The 26,892-nt window shown below is 41.2% G+C and overlaps 3 protein-coding genes across 4 annotated transcripts; 2 read left to right on the forward strand and 1 right to left on the reverse strand.

Annotated features, from left to right (window-relative positions):
- Nucleotides 1-210: 210 nt before the first annotated feature.
- Nucleotides 211-7,888, reverse strand: itk (IL2 inducible T cell kinase). 2 transcript variants are annotated; one of them, XM_069531110.1, is made up of 18 exons: nucleotides 7,777-7,888; nucleotides 6,439-6,565; nucleotides 6,208-6,312; nucleotides 5,995-6,076; nucleotides 5,768-5,893; nucleotides 5,521-5,558; nucleotides 4,453-4,604; nucleotides 4,315-4,377; nucleotides 4,158-4,212; nucleotides 3,134-3,213; nucleotides 2,823-2,965; nucleotides 2,594-2,668; nucleotides 2,219-2,387; nucleotides 1,905-2,121; nucleotides 1,754-1,818; nucleotides 1,525-1,643; nucleotides 686-843; nucleotides 211-601 (listed from the first exon to the last, which is right to left on the reverse strand). In XM_069531110.1, exons 2-18 carry the CDS (start codon nucleotides 6,544-6,546, stop codon nucleotides 536-538), a joined length of 1,821 nt encoding a protein of 606 aa, XP_069387211.1. In that variant the 5' UTR covers nucleotides 6,547-6,565; nucleotides 7,777-7,888; the 3' UTR covers nucleotides 211-535. The 2 variants fall into 2 exon arrangements, with proteins under 2 accessions (XP_069387211.1, XP_019941595.2); XM_020086036.2 differs by lacking the exon at nucleotides 7,777-7,888 and having other exon boundaries at nucleotides 6,439-6,783.
- Nucleotides 7,596-9,657, forward strand: med7 (mediator complex subunit 7). Its single transcript, XM_020086050.2, has 2 exons — nucleotides 7,596-7,741; nucleotides 8,654-9,657. Exon 2 carries the CDS (start codon nucleotides 8,663-8,665, stop codon nucleotides 9,425-9,427), a length of 765 nt encoding a protein of 254 aa, XP_019941609.1. The 5' UTR covers nucleotides 7,596-7,741; nucleotides 8,654-8,662; the 3' UTR covers nucleotides 9,428-9,657.
- Nucleotides 9,658-11,409: 1,752 nt separating this feature from the next.
- On the forward strand, nucleotides 11,410-25,039 carry lonrf4 (LON peptidase N-terminal domain and ring finger 4). Its single transcript, XM_020112690.2, has 12 exons — nucleotides 11,410-12,204; nucleotides 15,865-15,983; nucleotides 16,857-16,979; nucleotides 18,156-18,344; nucleotides 18,438-18,549; nucleotides 19,382-19,457; nucleotides 19,595-19,709; nucleotides 20,186-20,307; nucleotides 20,417-20,575; nucleotides 20,940-21,102; nucleotides 21,203-21,352; nucleotides 22,427-25,039. Exons 1-12 carry the CDS (start codon nucleotides 11,904-11,906, stop codon nucleotides 22,574-22,576), a joined length of 1,779 nt encoding a protein of 592 aa, XP_019968249.2. The 5' UTR covers nucleotides 11,410-11,903; the 3' UTR covers nucleotides 22,577-25,039.
- Nucleotides 25,040-26,892: the final 1,853 nt, after the last annotated feature.

Raw genomic sequence — 26,892 nt, forward strand, 5'->3', positions numbered from 1 at the left:
CTAATTGCAATTATACATTTTTTTCTATTTCCACTTGTGTTACTGTATTTGGTCTCACTTTGGCGAAACTATGACCATTTGAAACAGGCACAATGAGCAGGTTAACAGCATTATCCGCATTTGAATTCACTGCCAATAACCTGAAGTCAAGCTGGCTATGGCTAAGTGCCATAATTTTACTACTGAGAACATTGAAAAACATAAAGAACATTTAATGAGCAGGGTTTCCTTTAATTGACAGCCAGTCAAATAACAGAACCACCTCACCAAATAAACAAGGATCCCTTAGAATAAATCTGCAGTGAGCAGCTGTAGCTATGTGAGTGGACGTTATGAGGATTCTCAGGTATGAAATTCAAAACTGTAAAACAGATAAAGTGCAATGTCCAGGGATTGAAAATTGTCTTATGTTTTGTTATCATCAGATGAAATAACTTCACCCACGTTGCTTCTGAAGGGGAATTGGTGTTTAAATCAATATAAATTAAATAAATTAAGTTTTTTTTAAATCATCATTCCCAGATATTATCCCCATTCACAGGTTTGAGAGGGTGGCCAGCTCGTGAAGGACATGAGCGAAGGATGGACGATCGTCTGGCTTCTGCATAGTAAAACAGAAAAAAATACATTAGTATTATGATTTGGGACTTCCTCTGCTTCAACTATGTCAAAGTCTTGTGCTCACCTCTTTCCAGCACCACTCCATGAGCATGTAAACTGCATCTGGAGCCAGGCGGGGCTTCAGGAGCCTCAGGCCTGCATTCAGGGACTCCACCACCTCAGTGTTGGAGCGGTTCTCATAGGGAAGACGGCCCTCGTTGAAAATCTCCCACATGATTACACCTGAGCGGGGGGAACAGGGAGACACAGAGTTTATATAGAACATGTAAACATAGTTAACGTATTATACTTCTGCTCAGATGCTAACAGGCAACAAGCAACATAAACATATTACTGGTTATTGTGTTACATTTCACATTGATTTCAAAATTCTCACTTTTAAAGCAATAAATGTCTCCAAACCACATCAAGAATCTATTGACCCTGTATGTGAGATAACTTGGATCTGGGAATGGAGCTCTGCGAGTTATTCTCAGATCTAGATTGGTGACTAAGAACTGTGGAACTGTTTACCTTCTGAGTTCAGACAATCAACATCCTTAAAATATTTCAAATATCCTCGTAAAACATCTTTCATCGTTAAGTTTCTATGAATGTTGTTTTATTATTGTTTTCTAATTGCTCTGTTTTATAAACTGGTAATTTGTATTGCTGTTATTTAACTTCCATTTCCTCCCTTATGTTAAGCACTTAGTTAAGAAAGAAGCTATATATGATGGTATTTAAAAACAGGACATTAATTTGGTGCAACAGTGTTTCTTATTATTCAACATCATTACAAGAGCAGACATCAACTCCTCTGCCAAACTAAAGAACATGCTTTCAGAAACTTTAAAATCAGAATATAAAGGGTTGAAAAGACAGCGAAACAGACATACATACAAGTGAAACATGTAAACACACCGAATGACCAGACGTCTGACTTGCTGCTGAACTTGCAGTATTTGATGACCTCTGGGGCCGACCACTTGACAGGGAACTTGGAGCACTGGGAACTTGTGTACTGATCGTCCAGAACAAATCTACGGCCCGGAGATATACAACATTATAGAGCAGTACATGTGAGCTGATAACTATAGTCAAAACATAACAAATACTGTGATGAAAAACATGATGATGGTAAAAGTCGTACCTGGTCATCCCAAAATCTGATACCTTCACCTCATTGTTCTTTGACACAAGACAGTTCCTGGCAGCCTGCGGAAGAAAGAGAAGCAGACGATGGATTCACTGCTCAAACAACAGAGACACAAAAGTGGATTTTAAAATTTCTGATATTTTACCAGATCTCTGTGGATGAAATTGGAACTCTCCAGGTAAGCCATCCCCTCACTGACATCCAGACACATCCCAAGCAACAAGTCCTGAGACAAACCTCCCTTTCTGTCTCTCAGGTAGTCTGACAGGCAGCCGTTTTCCATGAACTCAAACACAAGACACATGGGAGAATGCTGGGTGCACACACCATAGAGCTGCACCAGCCTACAGTGGGAGAACCTCCTGTTAAAACACACACAAATACACATGCATAGGTCCCCTGGTTTTCAGTTCTTTTGTCCTGGATATGAAACATCACCATAAATTACACTTGTCTTACATCATGACTCTTGCCTCTTCTTTAAAGTCCTCATCTGACATGGACTTATCTCTTATCATCTTCACTGCAACCCTCCTCTCCCTCCATCTCCCCTCCAGCACCAGCCCAAACTGACCACTGCCCAGCTCCTGACCCAAGATCAGCTCCTCTGGGTCCACCTCCCACTGACCTGTTGAATAATGTAGTGAGCAACACCCATTACAGTGTTAAATTAAGATGTAATAACGACAGAGGAAAGATAACAAATGTGAATTTTGGGTGTGCACTGGAAACCACTAGAGGTCAGCAAGAACAAGATTTCCAGCATTGGGTTCTCAACGTTTTGAGCTCCAGTTCAACCAGCTGAGCCATATATGCAACTGTACATGCTCTAACCTTCTGCGGGGTCAGCAGCGTCCCGGGAGCTGACTCCATCCTGAGGGACCGGGTGTCTCAGACGCGTTATCAAGCCTGACAAGAAAATAAATAGACATACAGAGGTACATTAATACATATTCATTCATGATCTCAGAGCAGAACACTTGTTTTGTAGAGCATGAGCTGTTTTATCAACTTCTTTCGGGCTCATGTTACTAATACTTGTATGCAGAAAACCACACTCAACCGGCAGCATTGTGTTGGTGGTAAAGGATGAGCTCAGGAATGGTGCTGAACAGGTACTTCTCCGCCAAGTAAAAGGCGCTCTCGTCTGTCTCTGTCTGCCTGATCTGGTAATGTTTCACTCTCGGATTCTTCTCCCCATTTGACCTGGAGGTCAAATCACACCATTATAAGCAATCTAAGTATTTAAACATGAGTCAGTGACATATCAGGCAAATCAGATGTAGATACACATATCAGAATTGCATCTAGTTATATATAATCTGTGAAAGTAAATCACATTAACAATTTCAAGTATAATATAAGTAAAGTTACCCTGGTGCTTTTGTGAAGACCGACACTGTGTATACGCCTGCCTGCCTGGAGTCACGCACCATGAATGCACCTTCCTTTCCCTGAAAATAAAGTGTTGAAACCACATAACCATCAAAATGTAATTATACATTCGTTTTAAAGTCCCACTTCATTATGCCCCATGTAACTACATTCATCGAAATACACATTAATTCAGTAGTTTTTGTATAGCACCAAATCACAACACATATTATCTCAAGGCACTTTGCACAGTAAGGTTGAGCCCTTGCAAAATTATGGAGAAACTCAACAGTTCCCAACAAGTAAGTACTTGGCGACTGTGGAGAGTAAAAAAAATCTATCTGGGCGATCATCTGCCACGACTGCTTTGGGTGAGTGGTGATAAATGGGGGAGAGACGAGAGGTGGGTGGAAATGAGGGGAGAGAAGAGGGGAGGGATCATGAGCCCTTCTATCATGAACCTTTCTATCACACACTGCCAGCAGAGCCGTGAGGGGCAATTTCCGATTCAGGCATGCACTTCAGCACGCAGACTAAAGAGCGAGGCATTGAACCACCAACCTTCTGGTTAGTGGACAACCTGCTCTACCTCCTTAATCGCTAAACACAGTTGCCAAAAAATATTTCTGTTTTATTATAAAAGGCACAAGAACTGTTAACATCTTCAAACAGCTTTTCAAATCATTTCTTTAATCTTTAGCTAAAACTAGCACAGGCACGAGGGTCACTTTGACTAAAAGACAATGATGGATAGCTGTTTTAGCTCCTTCTTGCAAAACGTAGCAAGAGCTCTTCACAGCAGGAAATTCTACATTGGAGGAAACGTTGTGGTTGTGAAACATTCGCAGCTGTTTCTACGTTGTTAATTTGCAGGTGCATTTAAACTGCCCTGCATCATACAACATACAACATCCTGATAATTATCAGAAGAATTATTAGGATTAAAAGTCAAAACACAGCTGGAGACATAAACAAATGAAAATGTAATAATCATCAGATCCTTAAATATTGGCATTCTTTTTACCTCTTTCATTAGCAAACTCTCTGCTTCCCCTCTGGTGATGTTTTTATTGTACCATCTGTGAAATGACAAATGAACCACAATTAAGACAATCCTGCAGCGGACAGGTATCCACATGTTCACAGTTAAATAGAAAAGAGAAAGAGAAAATAAAACTCACTCAAATCTCTCAAAGGTGTCAGACTTTTCAGCTACGTACGCACTGGGCACAAATCCTATATTCCTGGAAACAATTCAGAAAAGAGGTGTGAGCGGTGTGAGCCAGAAGCGAGAATGGACAGACATTTCGGTGCCTTACCCCTGGTTGTCCTGCACAGCCCACCAGTCAGGGTGGGAGCTTTTGATCAGGACATACTCATGATCTTTCTGAAGAGGCAGGTTTTTATCTTCCACTGGTGTGTAGTCTTGCAGAGCGATGACAAGCCTCTGTCCTCCATTTTGCAGTTCCATCTACCAAAGATAAGAAGAAAAATGTATAAAAGGTATTTGAACCTGATAAAAATAGCAATAACAGCTCAAATGTACATGAAAATAAGTATACATTAACATGTTCAGTCACAACACCCCATAGAAAAGTTCTTAAAATCACAATATTTGGGTTATATCACACTTCATAATAAGTATGATATGTTTACAGCAAGAAACAAATGTAAGCAGAAGAAGACGCTAAATTATAATCTGATATGACAAATACATGATAACGAAACTGAGCTGCTTATCTGTCCACAAACCACAGGAGCATTTGCAATTTGAAAATCCAAAGAAGCAAATTATTAAATATCGAACTAGAAGGAAGCTCTGACCTCCACCAAGGCTACTGCTCTATCTCATGAAAGCAGCGTTTCTCATTAAGTACCTAGAATGTAGTGCCGCTCCATTTCTAATTTGTCCTGCCACAGTTTCATTATGACATTTTTCAAACTTCACTCATAGTAACATAAGAAAACTCTGACATGGTGCTTTGCGCTGTTGCATTGCATGTCTGTGTTCAGCACATTTGCAGTGTTTTTTTGCCACATGCTCCCTCGCACTATCATCCATAAAGTTATCGCCCATGCAGACAGTCAGACCTCATCATTTCAGCTGCAGTAGAAAATGCACATCCAAGTGGCATCCACAAGTGTTCTCTCTCAAACTAGAGCTGTTTAATCTGTGTGCCTGTCACTCAGAATATGTTGCACATGAGAGCAACCATCTTGTACGTGCATTTCAACTCTACCGGCATTGATTGAATTAATTCATGGGAAACAAAAAGACAATCCTGGATCCATCCGTTTCTTCGGATCTGCTCGAATTACATCAGTGTTGACATGCACATGAATAAAATTTCAACAGCACGTAATATTTTTGCTTTAGAAAGAGCTACCTCTGGATCCGGGAGTTGAGGGAGTGGTTTTTTGGAAGCTGTGGAGAAATCAGAAAATTTAAATTAGAGAATGTTTCTTATAAATATACATTTTTTACAAAATAGTTTTCTACATTAATACATTTTGTCGTCATATTCACATGACAAAAACATCCCATTACTTTACTCTCATTACTTAACAATGTCAAGATATATAAAAATACACAAATTAGGAACTGGACAAAACAAGTGATGAAATAATACAAACCATAACCCAGTGGATCATATACTTGACACCCTGGCGCCAGTTTCTCTGTTTGTTGGCAGCATCTCCATTTTCCATACATCAAGATGTTTGGGTGGTATTTTGTGACCAAATTGTTGTGTTTTGTCTCTAACTCAGACAAGATAAAAAAAAACAGAATGAAATTAACCTAAAATCCATAATTCACCTTAAGTTATTGCAGTGCTTTCGATGCTCTAAATATTTCTCACCTTCTTTGAGAGCTCTGACCCATCTCTGCCGACAATCATTGTCTGGGGCGAAAATGTAGAGGTAATGGTTGTCATGTAAAATCTGTGTAAATAATTGTATTTTAGTAAGTTTCATTTTGTTTTTGTAATATTACATTCCCAAACCTGCATCATATTTGCTGTACACTGAATTATATTGAATTAGTGTGTATTTTGTATTTTGGTGAACCTCACCTGAAAAGGGTACTTATAGTTGCATGGTATAGGAACATCACAACACACAATCTCCACACACTTGATACTGGAGAGCTCGATGCAACCTTTCATCATCGGCTTTTTCTGAAACAACATGATCTTTACTTTATGTTTCCTGTGCACAGTGTAGATATAATTCAAACTACATTAAGTTCCAAGGAGGCCGCCTTGATTAACTAGTGTGTTTACTGAATATGTTCATGTACTTACCCCCGGTCGTCGCTCAGAGTACTTCAAGTCTTGTGTATCCAATACAAAGAATCGCTCCTTGTAGTTACAAGGTGATGTTCTTTTCTTTTGTTGAGATTTTTTGATCATAGTCCCCTTTAAAATCACCCTGGGGAACATGGTAAGAGCGATGAACAACACCGTGAGAAACACTGAATTTTATCAGGAGAGACTGAGAACTTCACTGCATGTAACAGAAAAAAAAGTAAGAGCAAAGTGGGTTGCTCAGTGTAACAGAAGCTTTGGAGCTTCCGGAATAGAGATACGGCATTCTGTAAACCACATCCTTGCTGCAACAAATGATCGACACTGATGACATACACTGACAGGTACTTCCACTGAAGTTGTTGCGATAAGCCCACATGTGCGATCACAGAAGAGTGATTTTTGAAAATTTTCCATGTAAAACTGCACCTTGAAGGTACTGACTGTATCCTAGAATTGATGGTGAAGGATGTTTCCACAAAAAAAATGTAATCAAGCTGAAAAAATAAGTATAATGGCAACAAACCAAAGGTTTTACTTGGTGTTGGGAAAAGTTTAAAGCAGTATCAGATCTTAACATACTAACACAGGACTGATGATTTTTCCAACATTTCTTTTGAAATGTTTACTTCTTTTAAATTCATAAAATGTTGTGTAACGTGTGTTTAACCTCATTGGTTGTGTTACTGACACAGTCTTTAACTTTGTCAGGATAAGCAGAAAGCATTTTATGATTGTTATCTCAAGATACACGAAAGTTGTTGTTGCTCATAATAGTAGTGGTGGTGGTTGTACTAGACTTGTAGTAGTATTCGTGTTGTGGTTTTGAGTACTTCAGGTTTTAGGTCACAGAAAGACAGTTTAACACAATAAAAAGGTTGACCTTCTCTGATTGTCTAACAGTGAAACCATGTGTTGAAGCGATGATGTCCAGTTGACATGTAAAACATTAGAAGCTCCTTTTAAAATCATCACTTAAATTCACATTTTTATATAATCGGGAGCATAAATATATATTTTTATTACATAACCAGGAATTAAGCTGCAAACAGAAATTCAACTTTTCGTCAAATACCACAAATATACTTGATATAGAAAAGTATTACTACACGGTTTCAAAATCTCGACCAATCAGCGTTTCGTTTATTCGTCACGAGCACATTTCAGCCAATGGGAATGGGACAGAGACCAATGTTCAGGGTAGTTAAGCAGCTAAGCTAAGAGCTAACAGCCCGGTGTTGTACCTCTGTTTACTTCACCTCTAACATCTGTATTCTCCCACCGGGGAGTCGTGTAACAGGTGTGTACGAATCTCGTCTGTTCCTCTGTGTGTACCTGTGCTGTTGGTGTGCTTCGAGCAACGAGGTTACTAGTTAGCAAGTGCTAGCATCGATACCGCTAGCCCAGTAGCCGCCATTGCTAGTTAGCTAACTCCGTGTTTGCATTAACAACGTTGTCAGTGTCGCGTAACTGGCTTTTAGACTGAGCACGTAACACATCCAACGATGGAAACAAGCTGTGCGGGTGAGAGTGTCTGCTCCTCGGTCATCCGGCAGCAGCAGCTAACGCAAACAACCGACCACCCGCTGGTTGTGTGTCTCAAACGTAGTAAACTGGCAGACTAACGCTGTAATGTGCGGGGATGAGCCATGTGTGGCTCTGATCCTTCACAAAAACAACACAGTCATTCTATGACTTGTTATAAAGGTGGACACAGTAATATAATAATGGTGTTTCTACAGTTTTATATAATTACTACAGGCACGTTACTTCAGTAGGAAATTACAGGTCCACAACGTTCAAGTGGAGATATGGTGCGTTTAACTCTATCATGTGTTTGTGGCAGCTGTACGTTATTTTACACGTGAAACACATGAATATGAATTTAATCAAATAACAGTTATGCTGCATTAACACATTTTCTGTAATCTGATCGTGGCCGTTCTTTGTAATGAGTACACGTACTTCTGATACTTATATTTTGATGTCGGTTGCTTCCTTACCTAAAGGACCCACTTGTTTAACACTCATGTAACATCTTCAATATATGCGATACAGTACTGTTGTATGGCTGCACTGCTCGGTTTATTTGAAGGATTAATTGAACACTTACTTACTGTTAATATACACAACCATACCACCAAGTGTGTAACAGTTAAAAATTAACAACTCAGTGTTCTTGTGAAACTCACAGACGGTGTCTCTGTTTCAGTTCAACATCATGGGTGAACCGCAGCAGGTCAGTGCTCTGCCCCCTCCGCCTATGCAGTACATCAAAGAGTACACAGATGAAAACATCCGTAAAGGTCTGGCTCCCAAGCCACCTCCACCCATCAGAGACAGCTACATGATGTTTGGCAACCAGTTCCAGTGTGATGACCTCATCATCCGGCCTCTGGAGAGCCAGGGCATCGAGCGGCTCCACCCTGTGCAGTTTGACCACAAACGGGAGCTGAAGAAGCTCAACATGTCCATCCTCGTGAACTTTCTGGACCTGCTGGACATCCTCATTAAGAGCCCGGGTAGCATAAAGCGTGAAGAAAAACTGGAGGACCTAAAGCTTCTGTTTGTTCACTTGCACCACTTGATAAATGAGTACAGGCCACATCAGGCAAGGGAGACGCTGAGGGTAATGATGGAGGTGCAGAAGAGGCAGAGGCTTGAGACAGCTGAGAGGTTCCAGAAACACTTGGAGAGAGTGGTGGAGATGATTCAGGGGTGCCTCACCTCACTCCCTGATGACTTACCACAGATGGAGGGTCCAGATGGTGCTGGTGATGGGACAAGAAATGCGTCTGCAGCAGCTAGTGTTGGTAGTTCTTCTGGCCTGGCTCCCAGGCTGAAAAGTGAACCTATGGATGTAGAGGAAGCAGGTGCCAGCTGTATGGCAGTGGCTCAACAGGACAAAAGCATCCCTCCTTCAAGGAGAGAGAAAATATGGGACAAAGATGCTGCTATGTGCAGTATTATTGATGAAATTGCTTAAGTTTTGTATTGAGTATTTGTGTTTCTTTTGTGCATCTTAACTGTTTTTGTGAGCTTATTAGTGTAAGAGAAGTTTGCTGGGTCTGAAATCCTGACTGGACTGGTGTTTTATTTAAAAGCAATCGCATATTATTACCTCTTCCTGTGAACATTTTCAAAGAATTTAGATGTCACTCAGATCAACTGGGGAGCCAACTTTCAGTTTTTGTAATAAAAAACAATTAAAATCTATTTGCAGAAGGGTACAATGTTTTCACAATCACACAGTAGTAGTAAATGTGTGTTTGTAGGGGAACTCTTGTCAAATGTTTTAAAATTGTATGTGCTTTAAGTGCTGTCAATGTAACTTGCACGCTGTCTAATCTCGTGAGAGTGGTCACAGAGAGGTCAGCATGTACTATAGTTGCAATATAACCGGTGTTGTGTTTTCCCAGGTTCTATGTAGACGATTGTCAGAAAGAAATTCAAGTCACCCCAGGCTGCCTGTTAAGCTTCTTCAAGTTTACTCTAATATGAAATGTTGAAAGGAGTTATGAAGTTTTGTAGTTGCAACACAGCTAATAGCTGTTCATTTACCAGTCTAGTATGTTGCAAGTTCAGCATCAAACTTCACTCCTCTACTCACCAGAAGCTGTGGGAAGCATTGTTTTGCTCTGACCCTTCTCTGCATCTACAGAAGTTGAAACCACAATAGTGAAAACTTAACACACAGCACCTCAGACTACCGATGAAAAGTTCAGAAACACCCCATTTTACTGTTTTTATTAAGACGGAAGCAGCTAAAGTCCAGTGAATAACCTGAATTGATTTTAGGGCGAAACTAAGCTAAGTCTGGTTCGAGCAGGAAGTTTCTGCAGTTTTTAAAAAACAGCCATCAATGTAGCAACAGCCATTAAAACATGCCTCACTAAGGGGACAAATTAAATTGTGAAAATGAAAAATACAATCAAAACAACAAGCCTTTCAAAATCAGAGACAGCTAATTACATATAATACAAAATCTAAAAGCAAATACATTAATACATTAATACATCATTTTAAAGTAATGACAAAATAAATGCATAAACAAATAAATAGCAGCTAAAATAATAAGGTAAAAGCTATTTGGTAAAAGCATGTTTTAAGAGTTTCTCAGGTAAACTACTCCATACGGTTGGGGGCCTGACAGCCAAGGCCCTGTCACCTTTGGTCTTCAGTCCAGAGCTTCATTAAAAGAGGTAGAAACGGCATTTTGTTGTGAATTTAACAACTATTTTTCACTACAGCCTTTTCTAGCATCTGCTGAGGAATTGCTGTTTGGGGTGCGCATAAAGCAAATGCTTTACCTCATCTTTAAAGTACATATTTCTCAAAGGTGGTGTGGTTGCCTAATAGTCCTCTTAAAGCAACTTGCTGCAATAATAATGTTTAAAAGTGTGTTTGGCCAGCCGCCGCCTCTGGCCTCATTTCAATGACACTCCATGAGACAGGTTCCACCTGACTTGCACTGACTTGTGTAACACATGAACACTGGTTGTTTATGGTTATAACACAGCTCGGCTCTGCAGTTCGTCTTGTCCTTCCTTAAAAAGCACAAGATACAGCACCTCCAGACAAACATGTCAACCCCATTAACAGCCTTACATCAGGTGCACGTGGTTTCTATGTCAGGGTATGTTAATGCAAAACAAGTGAGGATCACCACCACTGGGCTTATGTCACTATCACCACCTCGCCCCTGTCTGATCTCCTCTGCTGCTGCTGCTGCTGCAGTTGGGATTCCCTTCAGTCTCCATGCAACCGCGTCAGCATTAGCACGCTAACCTGTCGCACGAAGCCACTGATTCAGTACAAATTAAACCGGGTAAAAAAAGAAAAGAGGAGCATCTTTGTCGCAGGACTTATGTTATGAAACTCTGCATCCTTTGGTTTCACAACAGGGCTAAAAGGCGTGCGCTCAGCCAATGGGAGGGCGCGTCGCTGCGTCACGTGGTCTTTTATTTATGTAATGTAATGGTGTAACACAGTAACAGCGCCGAGGCTGAGCGTGTACGTCGGGTTAAGATCGGACACGGACCTGGATATAAGAAATATCCATGTGCACCTCTTCTTCTTCTGCGGGTCGTGTGTGGAGTCTGCAGCGGACTTCTGCTTCTTCGCTCGTTTTACTCCAGCTGCTCTGAGAGGGGAGCTGCCGTGCGTCTCACGGTAAAACCACCACGTTAGCGCTGGAAATGGATCATGCCAGTTTTATGCGTAAAGGACATTACTGAGGTGAGCGTGTGACAGCAGGAGCGAGCATTAATCGAGCTGGACCCGAGCCGGTGGGTGATCACAGAGGAGGGGGACTCACTGACCGTGTCTGGCTGTCAGCGTGTTATTTAAATGGTCCGTGCACGACCACCACTGTTACTACTTCTTAGAAACCGTCCACATCTCCCCAAAGCTGCGTCTCTTCCCTTCTTCTGACCGACATAACCGCAGCCAGCCCCTTCCCCATGGATCTCCTGGAGTGTCCCCTGTGCCTCTTCCTCATGACCGAGCCGGTGACCGTGTCGTGCGGCCACTCGTTCTGCCGGAGGTGCGCGGTCGGAGGATTCCTCCCGTCCAAGTGCCCGGCGTGCAAAGCGAGGCTAAAACAAAGGGAGGTGAGGGCCACCAAGAACAACGTCCTGCTCATCGGCGTCGCGGAGAAGTGCTGCCCGGACCCGACCCGGACCATGTGCCACATCCAGGAGAAGCTGAGAGCCAGCGCATTCCCCGAGGCTTTACGCATCGCCAGCGAGGGGCTGGACACGGGTAAGAGACACAAGCACCATTCCAGCTGCTTACAGATGTTTGTCTGACGTGTAAACCTGCACTTCCGGTAAAAAGTTTTATAACACCTCAATATTTGTTTTTTCAAAGTGTCATTTAAATCCACACAATCAACTGTGTCAGTGTTTTTTGATTTGAAACACACAATAATCTCTACATGGTGATAACAAAGACTCATGGAATTTAATGCTGAATTAAAGTGAATCTAGAATATGTGTTTATTCTGAAGCGGAACACACCCATGATGTTTTTTTTAATGCTGGATATTAAATATTGTTCATATCGTTTGTCCAAACTCTACATTAGTTCCCATTAATGTGTCACAGGCAATTATATGCAAAAGCAAACTCCAATATATATATATATATATTATAGTCTGACAATGTGTATATTATTGTATTGTTTTGTATTGTACAGTACAATCAATCTCTGACCATCCGGTCTGTCTTCCTCTGTTACATTGTTTTATTCTCACCATTCAGACAACAACACACAGCCGCCTACTACTTCCTGCAGCACAGCATTGACCTAATGATGCATAAGAGGGTGTAATAGTAACACACTTTGTTCCAACACTCTCTCTGTGCAGACAGAGGGTTTGTGAGTCATCAACAAACAAAGGTCACTTGTAGAACTTGTTAATTTTGTATTAACATTAATTTTTGTTTCATGTTGCAGCTGAATACCCCTCACCTCACCCTCCCCTTCCAAACACGAAAGAGAACCTATGGTAGCCTTCAGTTTTCTTAAAACTCAAAAGGTGTTTTTTCCAGTCTGGACAACTGTAAATAACATGGCAGCGATCGTACGACCCGCTCCCGATGTAAATATTAAACATTTCAATATAAAGCGCCTATTCGAGGGTAAAGAAAACAACTATTCGCAAAGTTTAGATCAAACACACTAGTAAAAACAACACTAGATTATTTTATATTTAATTTCTGCCAATAGATCCCTTTCACCTTAATCTTACACACTGGACCTTTAATCCCTGACACATAAATGGACTGTATTTATATAACGCCCTTCTGGTCTACAGTACAAGTCACATTCAGCCATTCACACTATTCCAGCACTTCGATATACTGCACTTTTTCTATCCCACACCATTCACAAAGCCATCAGGGACAAAGTGGGGTCCAGTGTCCTGCCCAAGGACACTTTGGACATGGTGACTGGAGGGAGCACTCGCTCTACTTCCTGAACCACAGCTAGCCAAGGGCCCATTGTAGTAGTGACTTTCAAAAAAAACTAACAAATAAGCCACTAAGGTTTGAATGGGGGGATCTCGGTCCAACGATGCTCTGAATCAGCAGCTAACAAATGATATGTCCGGTGTGCAGCCTGTCTTGCATTCATGGACTAGATTTATTAACACTTTCCATAAAAGATGATTATCAGCAGAAAGAAATTTAACCTTTTGAATTCCAAAGCACAAAACAAAACTGAAATAGCTACACGGTCAAAAACTGTTGATTCTCCCAAATCAAACCCACCCCTGATTCCCATCACCAGGTTCCCCATTATATTCCTTCCACAACAACAATGCTCCAGCCAGTTTTCTATGCTGCGACTGCGTATGCAAAAAATGCAATATAAGAAAAATAAACACTGCAGCTGAACACCCCTCACCTCACCCTCTCCTTACAAACATGAAAAATAACCTGTGGTAGCTTCAGTTGTCATAAAAACTCAAAAGTTTTTAGTTTATCCAGTCTAATGTAAAAAACATGGCGGTCCCCGTAGAGAGGACCCCCTTGGTGTAAATATAAAATATTTGAACATAAAGGACCTTTACTGGGGTAAAGAAAACTACAATTCATACAATTTAGATGAAACAAACGAGTGAAAACATCATTATTTCAATTATTCTACATTAAATTCTTGCCAATAGTTCCCTTTCACCTAAATCTTACACACTGAACCTTTAACATCAGTCTTTGTTGACCGCAACCTTATTTTTTTGAGCAGTTAACTGACCCCCTTATATAACCTGAACTGTTAATAATACTAAAAATGGGTGTGTTCCAAATGTTTTAAAAGGCAGTGTTGATGAAAGGACTGCTTGTATAGGAAAAAAGGAACATGGATACCTTGGATTGCATTGCAAGATAACAAGAAGATGAACTAGTTTAGAGTCCCACTTTTCATTTAGTGCGCACAGTCTGTTGCCCAGTGATTGTGAGTGGCAGTGCATCTATTTCACAGAACGATAATGCAATGACAGGGAACTCACATTGAGATTGGATTGATTGTGTTCGAATGACCTAAATGTATAACTGGGTCAGTGATCAGTCTCCAGACGCTGCTTCCTCCTTGGTAAGTTTATTAGAAGTCTTGTTTTCCTCTCTGTTAATCCACTTAGGCAAAACAGCAAATATGTAATATGTTTCAGAATAATCAATCAATCAACCAATCAATCAAACTTCATTTGTGTAGCCCATATTTACATATCACCAAGAGTGAGGAAATACTACCACAAAAGAAAGGTTTTAACTGGGGAGAAAAAGGAGGGAGTGAGGGATCCTTCTCCCAGGACAGAGAGAGGTGCAATAGATAGACAATGAAAAGACAATGCCTAATATACATGGAGAGGCAAATCCATTTTAAAAGTAGTTACACAAAAGAAAATATGAAACATAGATGAAGTGAGCACCAATGACAGCTGTAATGATAGTGGTATTCACAGTAAATAGTATATCGTGTAGCAGGTTTATTGTATATGTAAGAATGAGAAATATGGTACAGAGGTTTACCTGCATCGGTTTGATATAAAATGTCCTATAATCACATACAGTAGAAGAAGCAGTAATAGAAGCTATAACAGCTGTTGTCAGAGAACAATGTTGGACTCAATTTCTGTTTATTGAGCGGTTTTAGCACATGTCTGCCGTTAAGAAGCCCTGCACAGAAAAGAATGGGTTGCAAAGGGAACATTGTGATATATTTTCATAGCTCAGAGCGCTGGATTCCTAGAAGCAATCAGATATTTTCGTCTATTTTATCAGTGGAGTTACTTATCTCCTGCAATTGACCTTATTTTCTCCATTCAGCAGCAAGAAAGTAAAAAAAGGGACAACTACTGCCCCAGTTTATGAAGTGTGTAGGCTTCCAGGAGTGTTTACTGCTACAGTGAATCTACAGATGTAACAAGGTCGCCATCTCTGTCAGTCCAATTAAACAAATATTCAGTCATTCAGCCATTTAAGGTTGGGCTTGGTCTTTTTCATTTTATAATTTCTTTGTATGGGCATTGTCAAGTGCAGAGGGTGTGTTTTTGATTATAACCTTTACATACAATAAACAAACATTATTTAACTGGAGCAGCAGCTTTATGCAAAAGCGACTGTATGAGTGATGTAACTGATGAATTGAAACTGATGGCAGAGGCTTTCAAGGGGTATTTAAATGGGGATCTGAGCCATCCTGTGGAGTCATGATCTGTTTAATAAGCTCTGCATCAGTGATGTGTGGTACATGAGGTGTGTGGTTTAAAAGTTTATTTATTTAAGTCATGTTCTAAACCAACTTGTTATGCAGGCTGCTTTATACGTGTCATTGCATGTGTTAAGTTTGTTGTTAGGAACATGTGTAACTACTTTTTCTCAGTTACTTAACCTCTCTCTGTTTTTCCACCCTCAGCCCCAGATGACCTGAGTTTGAAGTTGTACAGAGCAGAAGCTAACTGTGGCCTGATGCGTTTCTCTGATGCTCTGACAGACCTCGACTACCTCTGCTGCCTTCGACCCAACTGGACCGAGGTGAGTGATGGGACGTCTCATGTCCTTTTCATCCCATTTCTGTCTGTCTGTCCGGGTCTCAGGGACAACTTCAGGAAATGTCTTTGTCACTTGGCCTCAAGGATGACGTGATTAGAATTTGGTGGTCAAAGGGTCAAATGTTATCTCACTCAACAAGTTTTTGGCAATTACTCTAGATTTCATGTGCTAATTAGCACAAAAAATCTTATCTTAATGCCTTTTCTTTAATTCCTTAAAGTCAATGTTTTATTAGCCTGGACAGACATGGATGTAACTGCAACTTGACAGACTGATGAAGGAGTTCAACGAGTCAGTAACTGCAGTGTCTACACAGCAGAACAGAACAAATTCACCGTACGTCCATAGATTAAACCAAATTCACTGCTGTCTTTTTACTTCAGTTGATCTCTCTGCAAGTCTGCGGACTTCAACCGCAGAAGGACTTAATCATCTGGTTTTGTAATGTGCATTTAATAGCACACATGTAACCAAGAAAGGTGCTGCCTCTTTCATTTATTTAGATTTGTGTCAGTGTACTTGTAGAAAGCTGACCCACTAAAGATGATTTTATCTGCTTTTATTGACGTTATGTCATTCACAAAGTTATGCAAACAACTACTTATGTCATAATCGCTCAGTGCCAGTGGGTGGCCCACTGCTAATGCAGTCATTTCATTTTATTTCCAGAGATCTGTTACATCACTTTTAACTGTCACATTACATTCAAGCAGTTAAGTGATGCAAACGACAATCAATGCATTTGTGTAAACCTTTCAGTGAGGTTGATGTTCTCTGCAGTGACCGGGTTTGAATGTGTAATTCACTTTAACAGGCAGTGATGTGCTGGTTGCTTTTCTCTCTCTCTGTGTGCAGGGCTTCTTTCGTAAAGGGAATGTACTGCTGGAGATGGGTCAGCAGACAGACGCTCTCATCCAGTTCCACCACTGCCTCAAACTGCAAACCGACTTTGTTCCTGCAAAGAGTCAAATCAAGAAGGTTTGTTAACATTACCGGAGGGCTGTTAATTTTATTGATCTTTTACTTATCCTTTATTTAACCAGGAATGTTATTTAGATATATGTCTATTTGTCAGGGAGTCCCAGTCAAGATGGGCCAGCAAATAAAAAAAAAAGGTTCAAGAATGGACAGAGACAGCATAAAGACATACTTAATCACAGCAATCAGACTAAAGCACAGAACAGACACACTAACATATGGGAAATCATACAGCTCATTCCAAGCATGTGCATGTAAACACAAGCTGGGACCAGAAAGATAATTTTGTGGCTGCTGTAATGAATTAACAGACCAGATAAGTAACACTCAGTAGTAACAGAATGGTACTCAGTAGAAAGCGTACCTCCCTCAATGCCCTACAATCCCTTTAAATCAAATCAAGCTGCACCAAATTGCACACATTCATAGATATCAGTTCATTTAATGTGCCTGATTTTTTTATTTAGTTCCAGGAAACATTTTCTGGGAATTCTCTGCCCCATTTTATGGATCTGCACAGAAATTGAATGGGCTCTTTTGTGGCCCATGTCCCAGGCAGGCAGGCAGACAGACAGTCAGGCAGGCAGGCGGGCAGGCGGGCAGGCAGGCAGGCAGGCAGGCAGGCAGGCGGGCAGGCAGGCAGGCAGGCAGGCAGGCAGGCAGGCAGGCAGGCAGGCAGGCAGGCAGTCAGGCAGGCAGGCAGGCAGTCAGGCAGGCAGGCAGTCAGGCAGGCAGGCAGGCAGACAGGCAGGCAGACAGACAGACAGACAGACAGTCAGGCAGGCAGGCAGGCAGGCAGGCAGGCAGGCAGGCAGACAGACAGACAGACAGACAGACAGTCAGGCAGACAGACAGACAAATAGACAGACAGAAAAGTTTTCCTTCAAGGCAACACTGATGTCCTTTAAACCATTTCATATAATTTACCATGGCTTGAAGGAGCAGTTGCACCAGTTACAAACTGTGAGGCCACATGTGGTTTATATCCAGGCTTATTAGAGATAGAGGTGCATGAAAATGACAGCAGTAATATTACGTTTACACATTTTAAATGTATTCCCCTTCACAATAATTCGTTTTCAATCACATTTTACTTGCAACCTTTCACCTTAGTTTACAGCACTGGTGAAAACAAACACATTTCTTTTAATACATTTGTTTCCATTTAAACGGCAGATCCTGGAGGCAGAGGGCATGGCGGTGCCGGAGGAGGTATCCTGCATCCTGCAGATTGTATCAGAGTACCTGAAAGAGCCTTGCCCCATCACCAGCCTCAGTGGCTCTCAGGGGCCGGTGCATCCTGAGGCCCTCAAACATCCACTCGGAGAAGAGGGAGAAGGTAAAGGGAGGAGAGAGACACACCAGGTAAGCTGGTTAGGAATGTGTGAGTGGTTGGTTTTCAAGGTGAATGTAAATATCACCCTAACTGATCAAATCGTTTGTCTTTTGTGCTTCAAGATGAAACACGACACAGGTACAGAGTGCTGCCTCAGCCTCTGCCAGGCGGTGTCCTTCCTCCCTGCAGCTGAAGAGGACGAGGAAATGATGATGAGGAAAGAAGATGAACATGGCAGGTGTACACAGAAACACTCCATATACATACTTAATATAATTTGACTGATACCTTCATCATCTTTGACCCCGTTAAGACCTGGTTTTAACATCTGTCCTGAGTGATCCAATCACAAGTGGTCACAAGTTCAGGTCTGAACACACCCGTCCTGAGATCTGATCGCTGGTCTGGGACACACACTCTCGCATATGTCTGTATCAGGGAAAACAAGCATCGGGCTCGGGTCAGGTTCAGACAAAGAACACAGAATGGCTGTCGAGTTCCGGTTGGCCTCGGTTCGTTGACTCTCGGGCTCTGATGGGTTCAGACAGAAAAATGCAGCCTGAGCCGCTCTCTCTCTTTAATACACTGACCTGTCTGTCGCAAAATACTCAACGTTTTAATTATCTTTTAACACCAAATCCTCTTCATCCTCGTAGGTCATCTCTCAACTCAACCCTGACCAACACATAATGACTGATTCTTTTTTCAAATGGGTAAAATCTTTTCCATGGCAGAGCTGCATACAGCATCTCTCTCTCACTCTCTCTCTCTCTATGTGTATTTGTAAATAGAGCAGGGAAGTGAAATCTGATCACAAGTGTTCACAGACATTTTTTTAACAGGTGTGAACAGGACGCTGCCCTCTTGTGGTTAGATCTCTTAGGCTGAATGTTAGTACCTGGTCTGAACAGGGCATTTGTTATTGTCACTATAAACAGTTTTACTAATACACTCAAATGACATAATAATCATTGTTTCGTTCTCTTCTTCTTCTTGTTCAGCAGAGCAAACTCATCACAGAGCTTCAGTGTGACTGTGTTTCATCTCCTCTCTCTCTGTGTTTCAGGTGAAAGTAGTCAGCGCAGAGTGAAAACTCTGGGTGTTCTCACTGTGTCAGATTTTGAGTGCCCTCTCTGCATTAGGTCAGTGTCCTCAAATCAATGGTATATCACTGTCTCCTGTGGAGTCATTAATCAGACTGAATCTGTTCTCAATCTCTCTCTACTCACAAATAATCACCACTAACGTCCACTGTACTAAACATTCCTCCTCTCCGCAGGTTGTTCTTTGAGCCGGTCACGACTCCCTGTGGTCACACCTTTTGTAAAAACTGCATAGAGAGGAGTCTGGACCACAACCTCCGCTGTCCACTCTGCAAACAGCCGCTGCAAGAGGTGACCAGCACAGACACATGCAGTCATAGATCTGTTTTCAACATGAAGGCAGAAGAACCTGTTTTAGCTCCACTTTTTTTTTTACTTGGCACCACATTGTGGTCTTCAGATACCAAAGTTAGCTCTGGCAGGGTGAGACAAAACTCACTCCTTTGCTTTGCTGACAGCTTTGTAAAAATGATTTATAACTGATTTCTCATTAATGTCTCAGCTGCACGAGGACTCCCCTGGTTTTTCATTGCTTGTGACAGAATCAAACATCTATTGTTAAAAATACTGCTGTAGTTATCTGTATGCTTGTATCTCCATGGACAACACTACATTTGAATTTAAGAAGATCAATAAAACTATTAGTTATTCAAAAATAAACCAAAGTTTTAACTACAAGTTTTAATCCCTTATTTTGTTTGTTCCTGTTTGAATATAATAGTATTTATACTATTGCTGATAACCTACTCTCAATTTTTTCTACCCAGTACCTAAAAAACAGGAAGTACAACCCCACGATTTTGCTTCAGGACATCATGAACCAGCGTTTCCCATCACAGTTGGCTGAGAGGAAGCAGGTTCACGATGCTGAGATGGCTGAACTGTCCAAGTAGGAACCTCTCTATGGAACATACAATAAAATATAATTTAGATTTAGGATTTACTGTAGCTGCTCTGTGGACTGTCTCCCTGATTTCTCCTACGCCTTGTCTTTGCAGTCTCAATAAGGACATCCCTATATTTGTTTGCACGGTGGCTTACCCTGGAGTCCCCTGCCCCCTGCACATTTTCGAGCCTCGGTATCGGCTGATGATGCGACGCTGCATGGAGACAGGCACCAAGAGATTTGGCATGTGCAGCTATGAGCATGGCAAAGGGTATGAAGCACACAAAAACCTTTTCAGCAACGTTAAAGAAATTGAAAAAAAAATCCTGGATCCAACCCCTAATCCAGATTTGCACCAAAATTTAATTGGCTCTTCCTGATCCAAAACACATCCTTCCACCAAGTTTCATGGTAAACTGTTTCTTTTGCCTAATCTTGCTTACAAACATTCAAACCAACAAACAAACAGGGGTGAAAACAACAACAGAATATATTTGTAGCTCAAAATGAACCAGATTTTGTGGAACTTTCTGTGACCTACGATGCTTTTCTGTATCTTATGTGGCAAATATTGCATTCAGAAAGTTTTCGCTTGGACATTGATGAGATTTCTGGTTTTATCTAATGCACCACAGGTTTGCTGACTATGGCTGTATTCTGGAGATCCACAGTCTTGAGTTGCTGCCTGATGGACGGTCTTATGTGGACGCTGTGGGTGGCAGCAGATTCAGGGTGCTTAAGAGAGGTCAGAGAGACGGTTACCACACTGCTGACATAGAGTACCTGGAGGACCTCAAGGTCAGCACGTAAAAATCACAATCTATACTATACTATAAAATGTTACTGCTCGACAACACAATCACTCTCCTCTCCCGTCTCTGTCCCCCCCCTCTCTCAGGTTGATGATAGTGAGTTAGAGCTTTTGCAGCATCTCCATGACAGTGTGTACCAGCAGGCTCAGGAATGGTACCTGCGCATGGGCAGCCGCATTCGTGAGCAGATCGACAGACAGTACGGCACCATGCCAGAAAAGGAGGAAAACATTCAGGTTGGGGCCTTAACATAATAGTGGCAGCAGTTGTAACCATTAAAACATCTCATTGTCCATGATACTGCAGCTGCTTTAAAACATGCACTGAACTCTGGACATTCTCTGTAAAATGTCCAAAAAATGTCAAAAAGATCCCGTGTGAGAATATAGCAGGAAAATGTCCAAATTGCATGAGTGGGTGTGTCAGTGATGTTGGTAACACGCCACAGACGCAAAACTGAAAAATCAGACTCAGTGCTTTTTGCAGCACAATTTATATTGTGTCTCCTGCTGCTCTGCCCTGACACCACCCCTCGCCTCCAGACATTTTCTTGTTGTTGTGAACGCGTCTGACTTTGACAATCTTCTGCTTCGTCCTTCTTATGTGAAAGGCAAAGTTTGGAAAATGTTATGACCCAATTTTCCCCATTTCTGGAGTTCACGTCTGAAAACGGCTTATCTTTGAGCCATTGGGCCTTAGTTTACCTCCTGTTTTGAATGTCAACAGCCAGTCATGTTGTCTACTGCTGATATGATGTGGACCTTGTTTCCTTACTGATGAGAGTAAACAACAGAAATCAGGTCTATAGTTTCCTAATGTGTCTAGACGTTTTCCATTTAAAGGTTTCAACAGTCATCAAACAAAAGTAGCGGATTGGTTTAGTTCATTTAGTAGAATTCATGTCACCAAAGCCTGCCATTGTTTTTTTCATGTATTTATATTTTTTGTTTACTCATGCTCCTGGTAGACACTGATTTGTTTATTTGCAGAGACTTCAAACTTGTTTTTGATTGATCAAACTGCATTCAAAGCTACATTATGGTACAGTGGTAACATCCCACGACACTAATAAAAACAGACACCATGTTCACTGAGATAGGATCTATGCATGCCGCAAGCTTTCAGTGAAATAATAAAAAATGATGAAGTAGTTGGAAGTTGTGGGGGAAAAAACAATTAAGAGATAAAAAGTTAATGTTCAAGTGATTTCCGCTAAAAGGTCTAATGGGCTTGGATAGTGCGCCAAGCTTTTTCCTAATAAATCAGGTTCATGTTTTTGTTCTAATCCTTTTTTTTTCTATCTCTTGTAGTCCTCATCCAACGGCCCAGCCTGGTGCTGGTGGCTGCTGTCTGTCCTGCAGCTGGACCCAGCCTATCAGACCACTGTCCTGTCCCTGACCTCGCTCAAAGACCGCTTGGGACACCTCCGCCTCGTTCTTGAGTACTTCTCCCAGAGCTAGACTCCGCAGCACAGCGTTTTACTTACGCACAGATAAATGGAGTGAAACCGTTGAATGCACTCACACCACAGAGTTTTGGGACTTTATTTTGTGTTTTTTTTTTTTACTACTCTGAATCATAGATGGACTGTTATAAAAGCAGCTTGAGGCCAAATCACCTAGTCTAAAGGTGCAAGGGTTGTTCTCTTACAAAACAGAGCAGTTGTGCAGGTGTTGGATTTTTGCTGTTTGAAATTGCATATGTTTTCTTTCTTACACCATCTTCTACCCTGGGAATTCTTAATTGCAGGGTTGACCAAAGATGCTTCTTATTTATGGTCATCAAAAAGTGGTTAATTATTATAGTGTTATTATTTGTGGATAAAATAAGTCGTTTTCTAAATAATAATATGGAAGGTCGACACTAGGTGTCACTGTTTTTTCACCAGTTATTACAAACAGCATCACCTGAGCTACTACAGTATAGTGATATTAGTGTCCTGCATTGACTCAGTTCAATTTAAACTCTTTGCATTAGTAAAGTTAAGTTTGAAGTGAGAATAAACATCAATAGCACAACACAATTAGTGGAAAGGTTTTCAGGACTATATGCACATACGAGGATTAAACTTCATGCTTTGCAGGTGATTGTTTTGAGTGATTACCGTTTGCTGGAGGGCTTTATTTGCTTTTTAGTTGCATCTATTGGCCTTGACAGCAATTGACTGTGACTCGTTTTAATGCCATTCAGTAATCCCAAAAGATCCCTATTTCCTATTAGTAAATATTGCAATAATAATTTGAAGTGTCACTTGGAATAGCAGCAGCTGGAGGAATTTCTTTTTATGAATGAACTCTGCTGCTGTTGTCATCTTCTGGTGAAAAAAGAAAAGGAGATTGATTTGGGTGATTCAGGCGTACCAGCTTTGTTTTTTACGTATGAACCAGTGTGATGATGTGTGTTGATTTGGCTGATGTGGATGCAGCACTATATGTTTGAGTGTCAATGTCAGTCGACATGATATTGTGCGAGCACTGATACCAGCTGGTGTCACGTCCGCTGCCTTTAAATGCAGAGACAGAGCGTGATACATCTCCTGTGCAGGGACTGGTGTAGATTTGCCTGGTGGTCAGACTTGGACTGAGCCCCCCTGTGGTGGCTCTGTGTGGGTGGGCCACCACACCTACTGTACCTCTGGCCCCTAACTCTTGCTCAGCGTGTGCTTGGCCCTTCTAACAACCCACCATGGTGCCCCCGAGTGCCTGGGCCAGACAAACTGGAGACCTGCAAGTCTTAGTCATAACATTATAAGGACATACATGTGATTTTTGTCATTGTCATATTTTTAGTGTTACATTCCATAGAATGTTAAATCTACAATGTTACGTGGAGTTATTTCACAATCACTAACAAGTACGGGCGTAACTGGGTGAAACGAGAGTTGATGTGGTTTATTTTCTATTTTTCTGTGTAATGTGTTTAAAAGCTAGTGTGTAACTTTCTGTGCGTACACGGACACTGACATCGATTTCACCATCAAAGTGTGCATGCAAGGCTTCTTGTGGACATCTGCAATGTTTACCCTCTGATTTGTTGTGTCGCAACTTGACAAGAGAAGCAACAGTGCATGCACTCCTCCGAGCCAAACGATAAAAGATTTACATAAAACTATGTGTCCAAAAGTGAATTTAACTGAGGCCTTATAAGGACAGTTTGTGGAATTAAATCTTTGTATGTCTACATCACAGCCTGATTTAGGCTCTGGCCCTCATGCCGTTTGTATGGTGGACAGTGAATGACCGTGTTTTCGTGGCCAACATATCACTTTTAAACAGAATCAGACTTAGTGCACCAATCACACTTAAACAGTAAGATTCTCCCTTATGTGTATATATATTGTAGCTTAGAATACTAGAGGACAAATGGACGGACTGTACGGACACTGGGGCAGCAGTGACCATCTGAATTACTACAACCTGGGCACTAACAATTTACTTGAGGAGAACAAACACTGTTTTTTACTATTTCTTAACATGGGGTTGTATGACGTCAAGGTTTCTGAAGCTGAATCTGGGAATAAGATCAGAGCCTCGAGACTTTAATGTGCCAGTTACCACACCTTTTCTTCACAGCTGCTGATTTCACTGAAAAAAAAGGATGCACCATAAAGCTGAATTTCCTTCAACCAGATACGAATAAAGCTCACTTGAATCAAAAAGGGATACATGTTTGAATGTCCAGCCTCGTGAGCCTTTGTGGTGAACACATGACATGACAGCAACACATGAGTCCACGGCCACTGAGGTGAACTTCACCCTCAGAAAATCGTATTTTTGCGAAGTGACATTATTTTGTGTTTTGATGCTCAGAAGTAGTTTCTCACACATTTTTGTCATGCATATTTCTGTGTATTACTTCTATTACTTGAAGATACCACCTTTCATTGAATAAAATGGTGGATTACTGTTTATTGATCACAGCAATCCGTCTAGTAGTGATTTACTTTGTTTACACTGTCTACAACAGAACTCAATCTCTGCTACAGCCAGTATATTTGGCAAATCAGATATTTCACTCCCATATTTTTAAGCCGAACTTGCCTGTTATCATTCAATAGCTTCAGCTTTGGTGTTGCCAATGCAGTGCACTCATGATTCTTCATCTCATTTAGACCCACAGCTTTTGCCCCTTCTTACACCCTGGCAGGCTTCCACTGTAGTCGCAGTTGTGGCATAATTATCCATCAGAAAATGTCCAGTTAAAACGTTTTGCACTGAATCCACACTGTCTCTAATGGAGAACAGGGAGCATAATAAGTGACTTGTTGTTGGCAGCGATTCCCCTGCGAGGACAAGTCTTACACTCGTGTTGTACTTCAGAGAGGCTGTGAAAAGCACCATGGCTGACGTGTTCCTGCTATGTGCTGCAGCTTTGCAGGAAATGTTGGCTGATGTGGTCTGATGGTCTGTGTGTAAACTGCAGACATGTCTGTTGTTCTCTGCACAAATACATCTATGTTAGTACATGTCAAACTAAAACTGAAGCAGTTTTCATGTGGTGTATATGTATTCTGCTTCTGAGCCAAGAGCAGTACATTATCCTGATCTGATTATCATTTATTTGCTTATTAAATGTTAAATATATCAAATTTAAAAGCAAATCCTTCATCATCTTTATTAAATGTGCCTGTTTTTTTTTTATCTAAGTGATTTTTAAATGTTATACCACCATGTTTTGGTGGTTACAGTGACATTACGATCTAAATGGAGATGCTGAGAAATGGTGCAATTCTCAGTGTGAGAGAAATTGGAAGAGAGGAGGGGTGATGGGAGTGAAACATGCCTCACATACTTATAGATAGACACTTTGGCACAGAAACAGTTATAATTACGGAGAGAAGTGTGAAGTGCTGCAGCTGCAGAGGGCTGAAAGAAGCCTCTGGTTTTCTCTCTTGTGGATAGAAATTAAAATTAGAATAGCTAGAATGGGTATTCCCAGTGAATTTATAATTGAATGATATTTTTAGGCTTTCTTCCAGCACTTCCATTGTGTAGTCGTAGAGAAATGGCAGAGATTGCTGTGTAAAAGTTCACTGTTTGTGTTATGTTCTTCTTTCATCCAACCAATTTATAATGTGGGAGGAAGCCCCTGCAAAGTGTGATCCTCACAGCAAGGGACACATCCTTCTATACACAAAAACAAGTCTGCATGTTTTCCACCAGGGGGCAGTCTGTAGCTATGGAAGTCTATACAAGTATAATACAAATGGAATCACACTTTATAAACAAGGCGCAATCTTGCGAGAATATGGCTCATAAGGAAAAGGAAATGGCTTTTTTTTAAAAACAAGCTCATGGTTATCACAGTTTGGGTCAAAAGAAAAGCGAGGTTCTGCATGGGAGGGAGAGCCAATCAGATCAAACAAGCTGGGAGGAAGTGGTTATTTCCCATCAAGCTTCAAGAGAACAAAACATTTGTGAAAGTAAGAAGAGGATGTGTTGTTGTGCGTGAGCAACACTCCACAAACAAGAAGGTAAAAAAAGAAAAATCAGCATAGCAGAAGTAAGACACGTTTCATGACTGTGTCCTCTGCATTGGGAGCAGGCAAATGAAAAGAGGTTTCACTGGCTTCAGCTGGGTTCTGTAATGCAGCTCAGCATCTACATCAAAGCCCATTACATTTGAAGAATGCTGCAGCTTTTCTGTACTAAATTGATCCATCAGCTTGCTCTGACTCCTTGCTTGTGTATGACTGAGTAAGGATGACAGGCGTTTTGTAGGAGTTATCACAAAGAGGGGGACCGGCTGTGGTTCTGTGTGTGTGTGTGTGTGTGTG

The sequence above is a fragment of the Paralichthys olivaceus genome, chromosome 9 (genome assembly GCF_024713975.1).
Source record: "Paralichthys olivaceus isolate ysfri-2021 chromosome 9, ASM2471397v2, whole genome shotgun sequence".
Classification (NCBI taxonomy): Eukaryota; Metazoa; Chordata; class Actinopteri; order Pleuronectiformes; family Paralichthyidae; genus Paralichthys; species Paralichthys olivaceus.

What these genes read in the sequence shown, in the direction of transcription:
- itk (XM_020086036.2), bottom strand. Translation starts at nt 6,576, where the DNA reads ATGTTCCCCAGGGTGATTTTAAAGGGGACTATGATCAAAAAATCTCAA. An exon ending in GCTGTGCAGGACAACCAGGG is followed by an intron (nt 4,378 to 4,452) that starts GTAAGGCACCGA and finishes AATTGTTTCCAG; the next exon opens with GAATATAGGATTTGTGCCCA. An exon ending in GAAGAGGCAAGAGTCATGAT is followed by an intron (nt 2,122 to 2,218) that starts GTAAGACAAGTG and finishes GTGTTTTAACAG; the next exon opens with GAGGTTCTCCCACTGTAGGC.
- med7 (XM_020086050.2), top strand. Translation starts at nt 8,663, where the DNA reads ATGGGTGAACCGCAGCAGGTCAGTGCTCTGCCCCCTCCGCCTATGCAG.
- lonrf4 (XM_020112690.2), top strand. Translation starts at nt 11,904, where the DNA reads ATGGATCTCCTGGAGTGTCCCCTGTGCCTCTTCCTCATGACCGAGCCG. An exon ending in CAAAGAGTCAAATCAAGAAG is followed by an intron (nt 16,980 to 18,155) that starts GTTTGTTAACAT and finishes TTTAAACGGCAG; the next exon opens with ATCCTGGAGGCAGAGGGCAT. An exon ending in GAGATGGCTGAACTGTCCAA is followed by an intron (nt 20,308 to 20,416) that starts GTAGGAACCTCT and finishes TTGTCTTTGCAG; the next exon opens with TCTCAATAAGGACATCCCTA.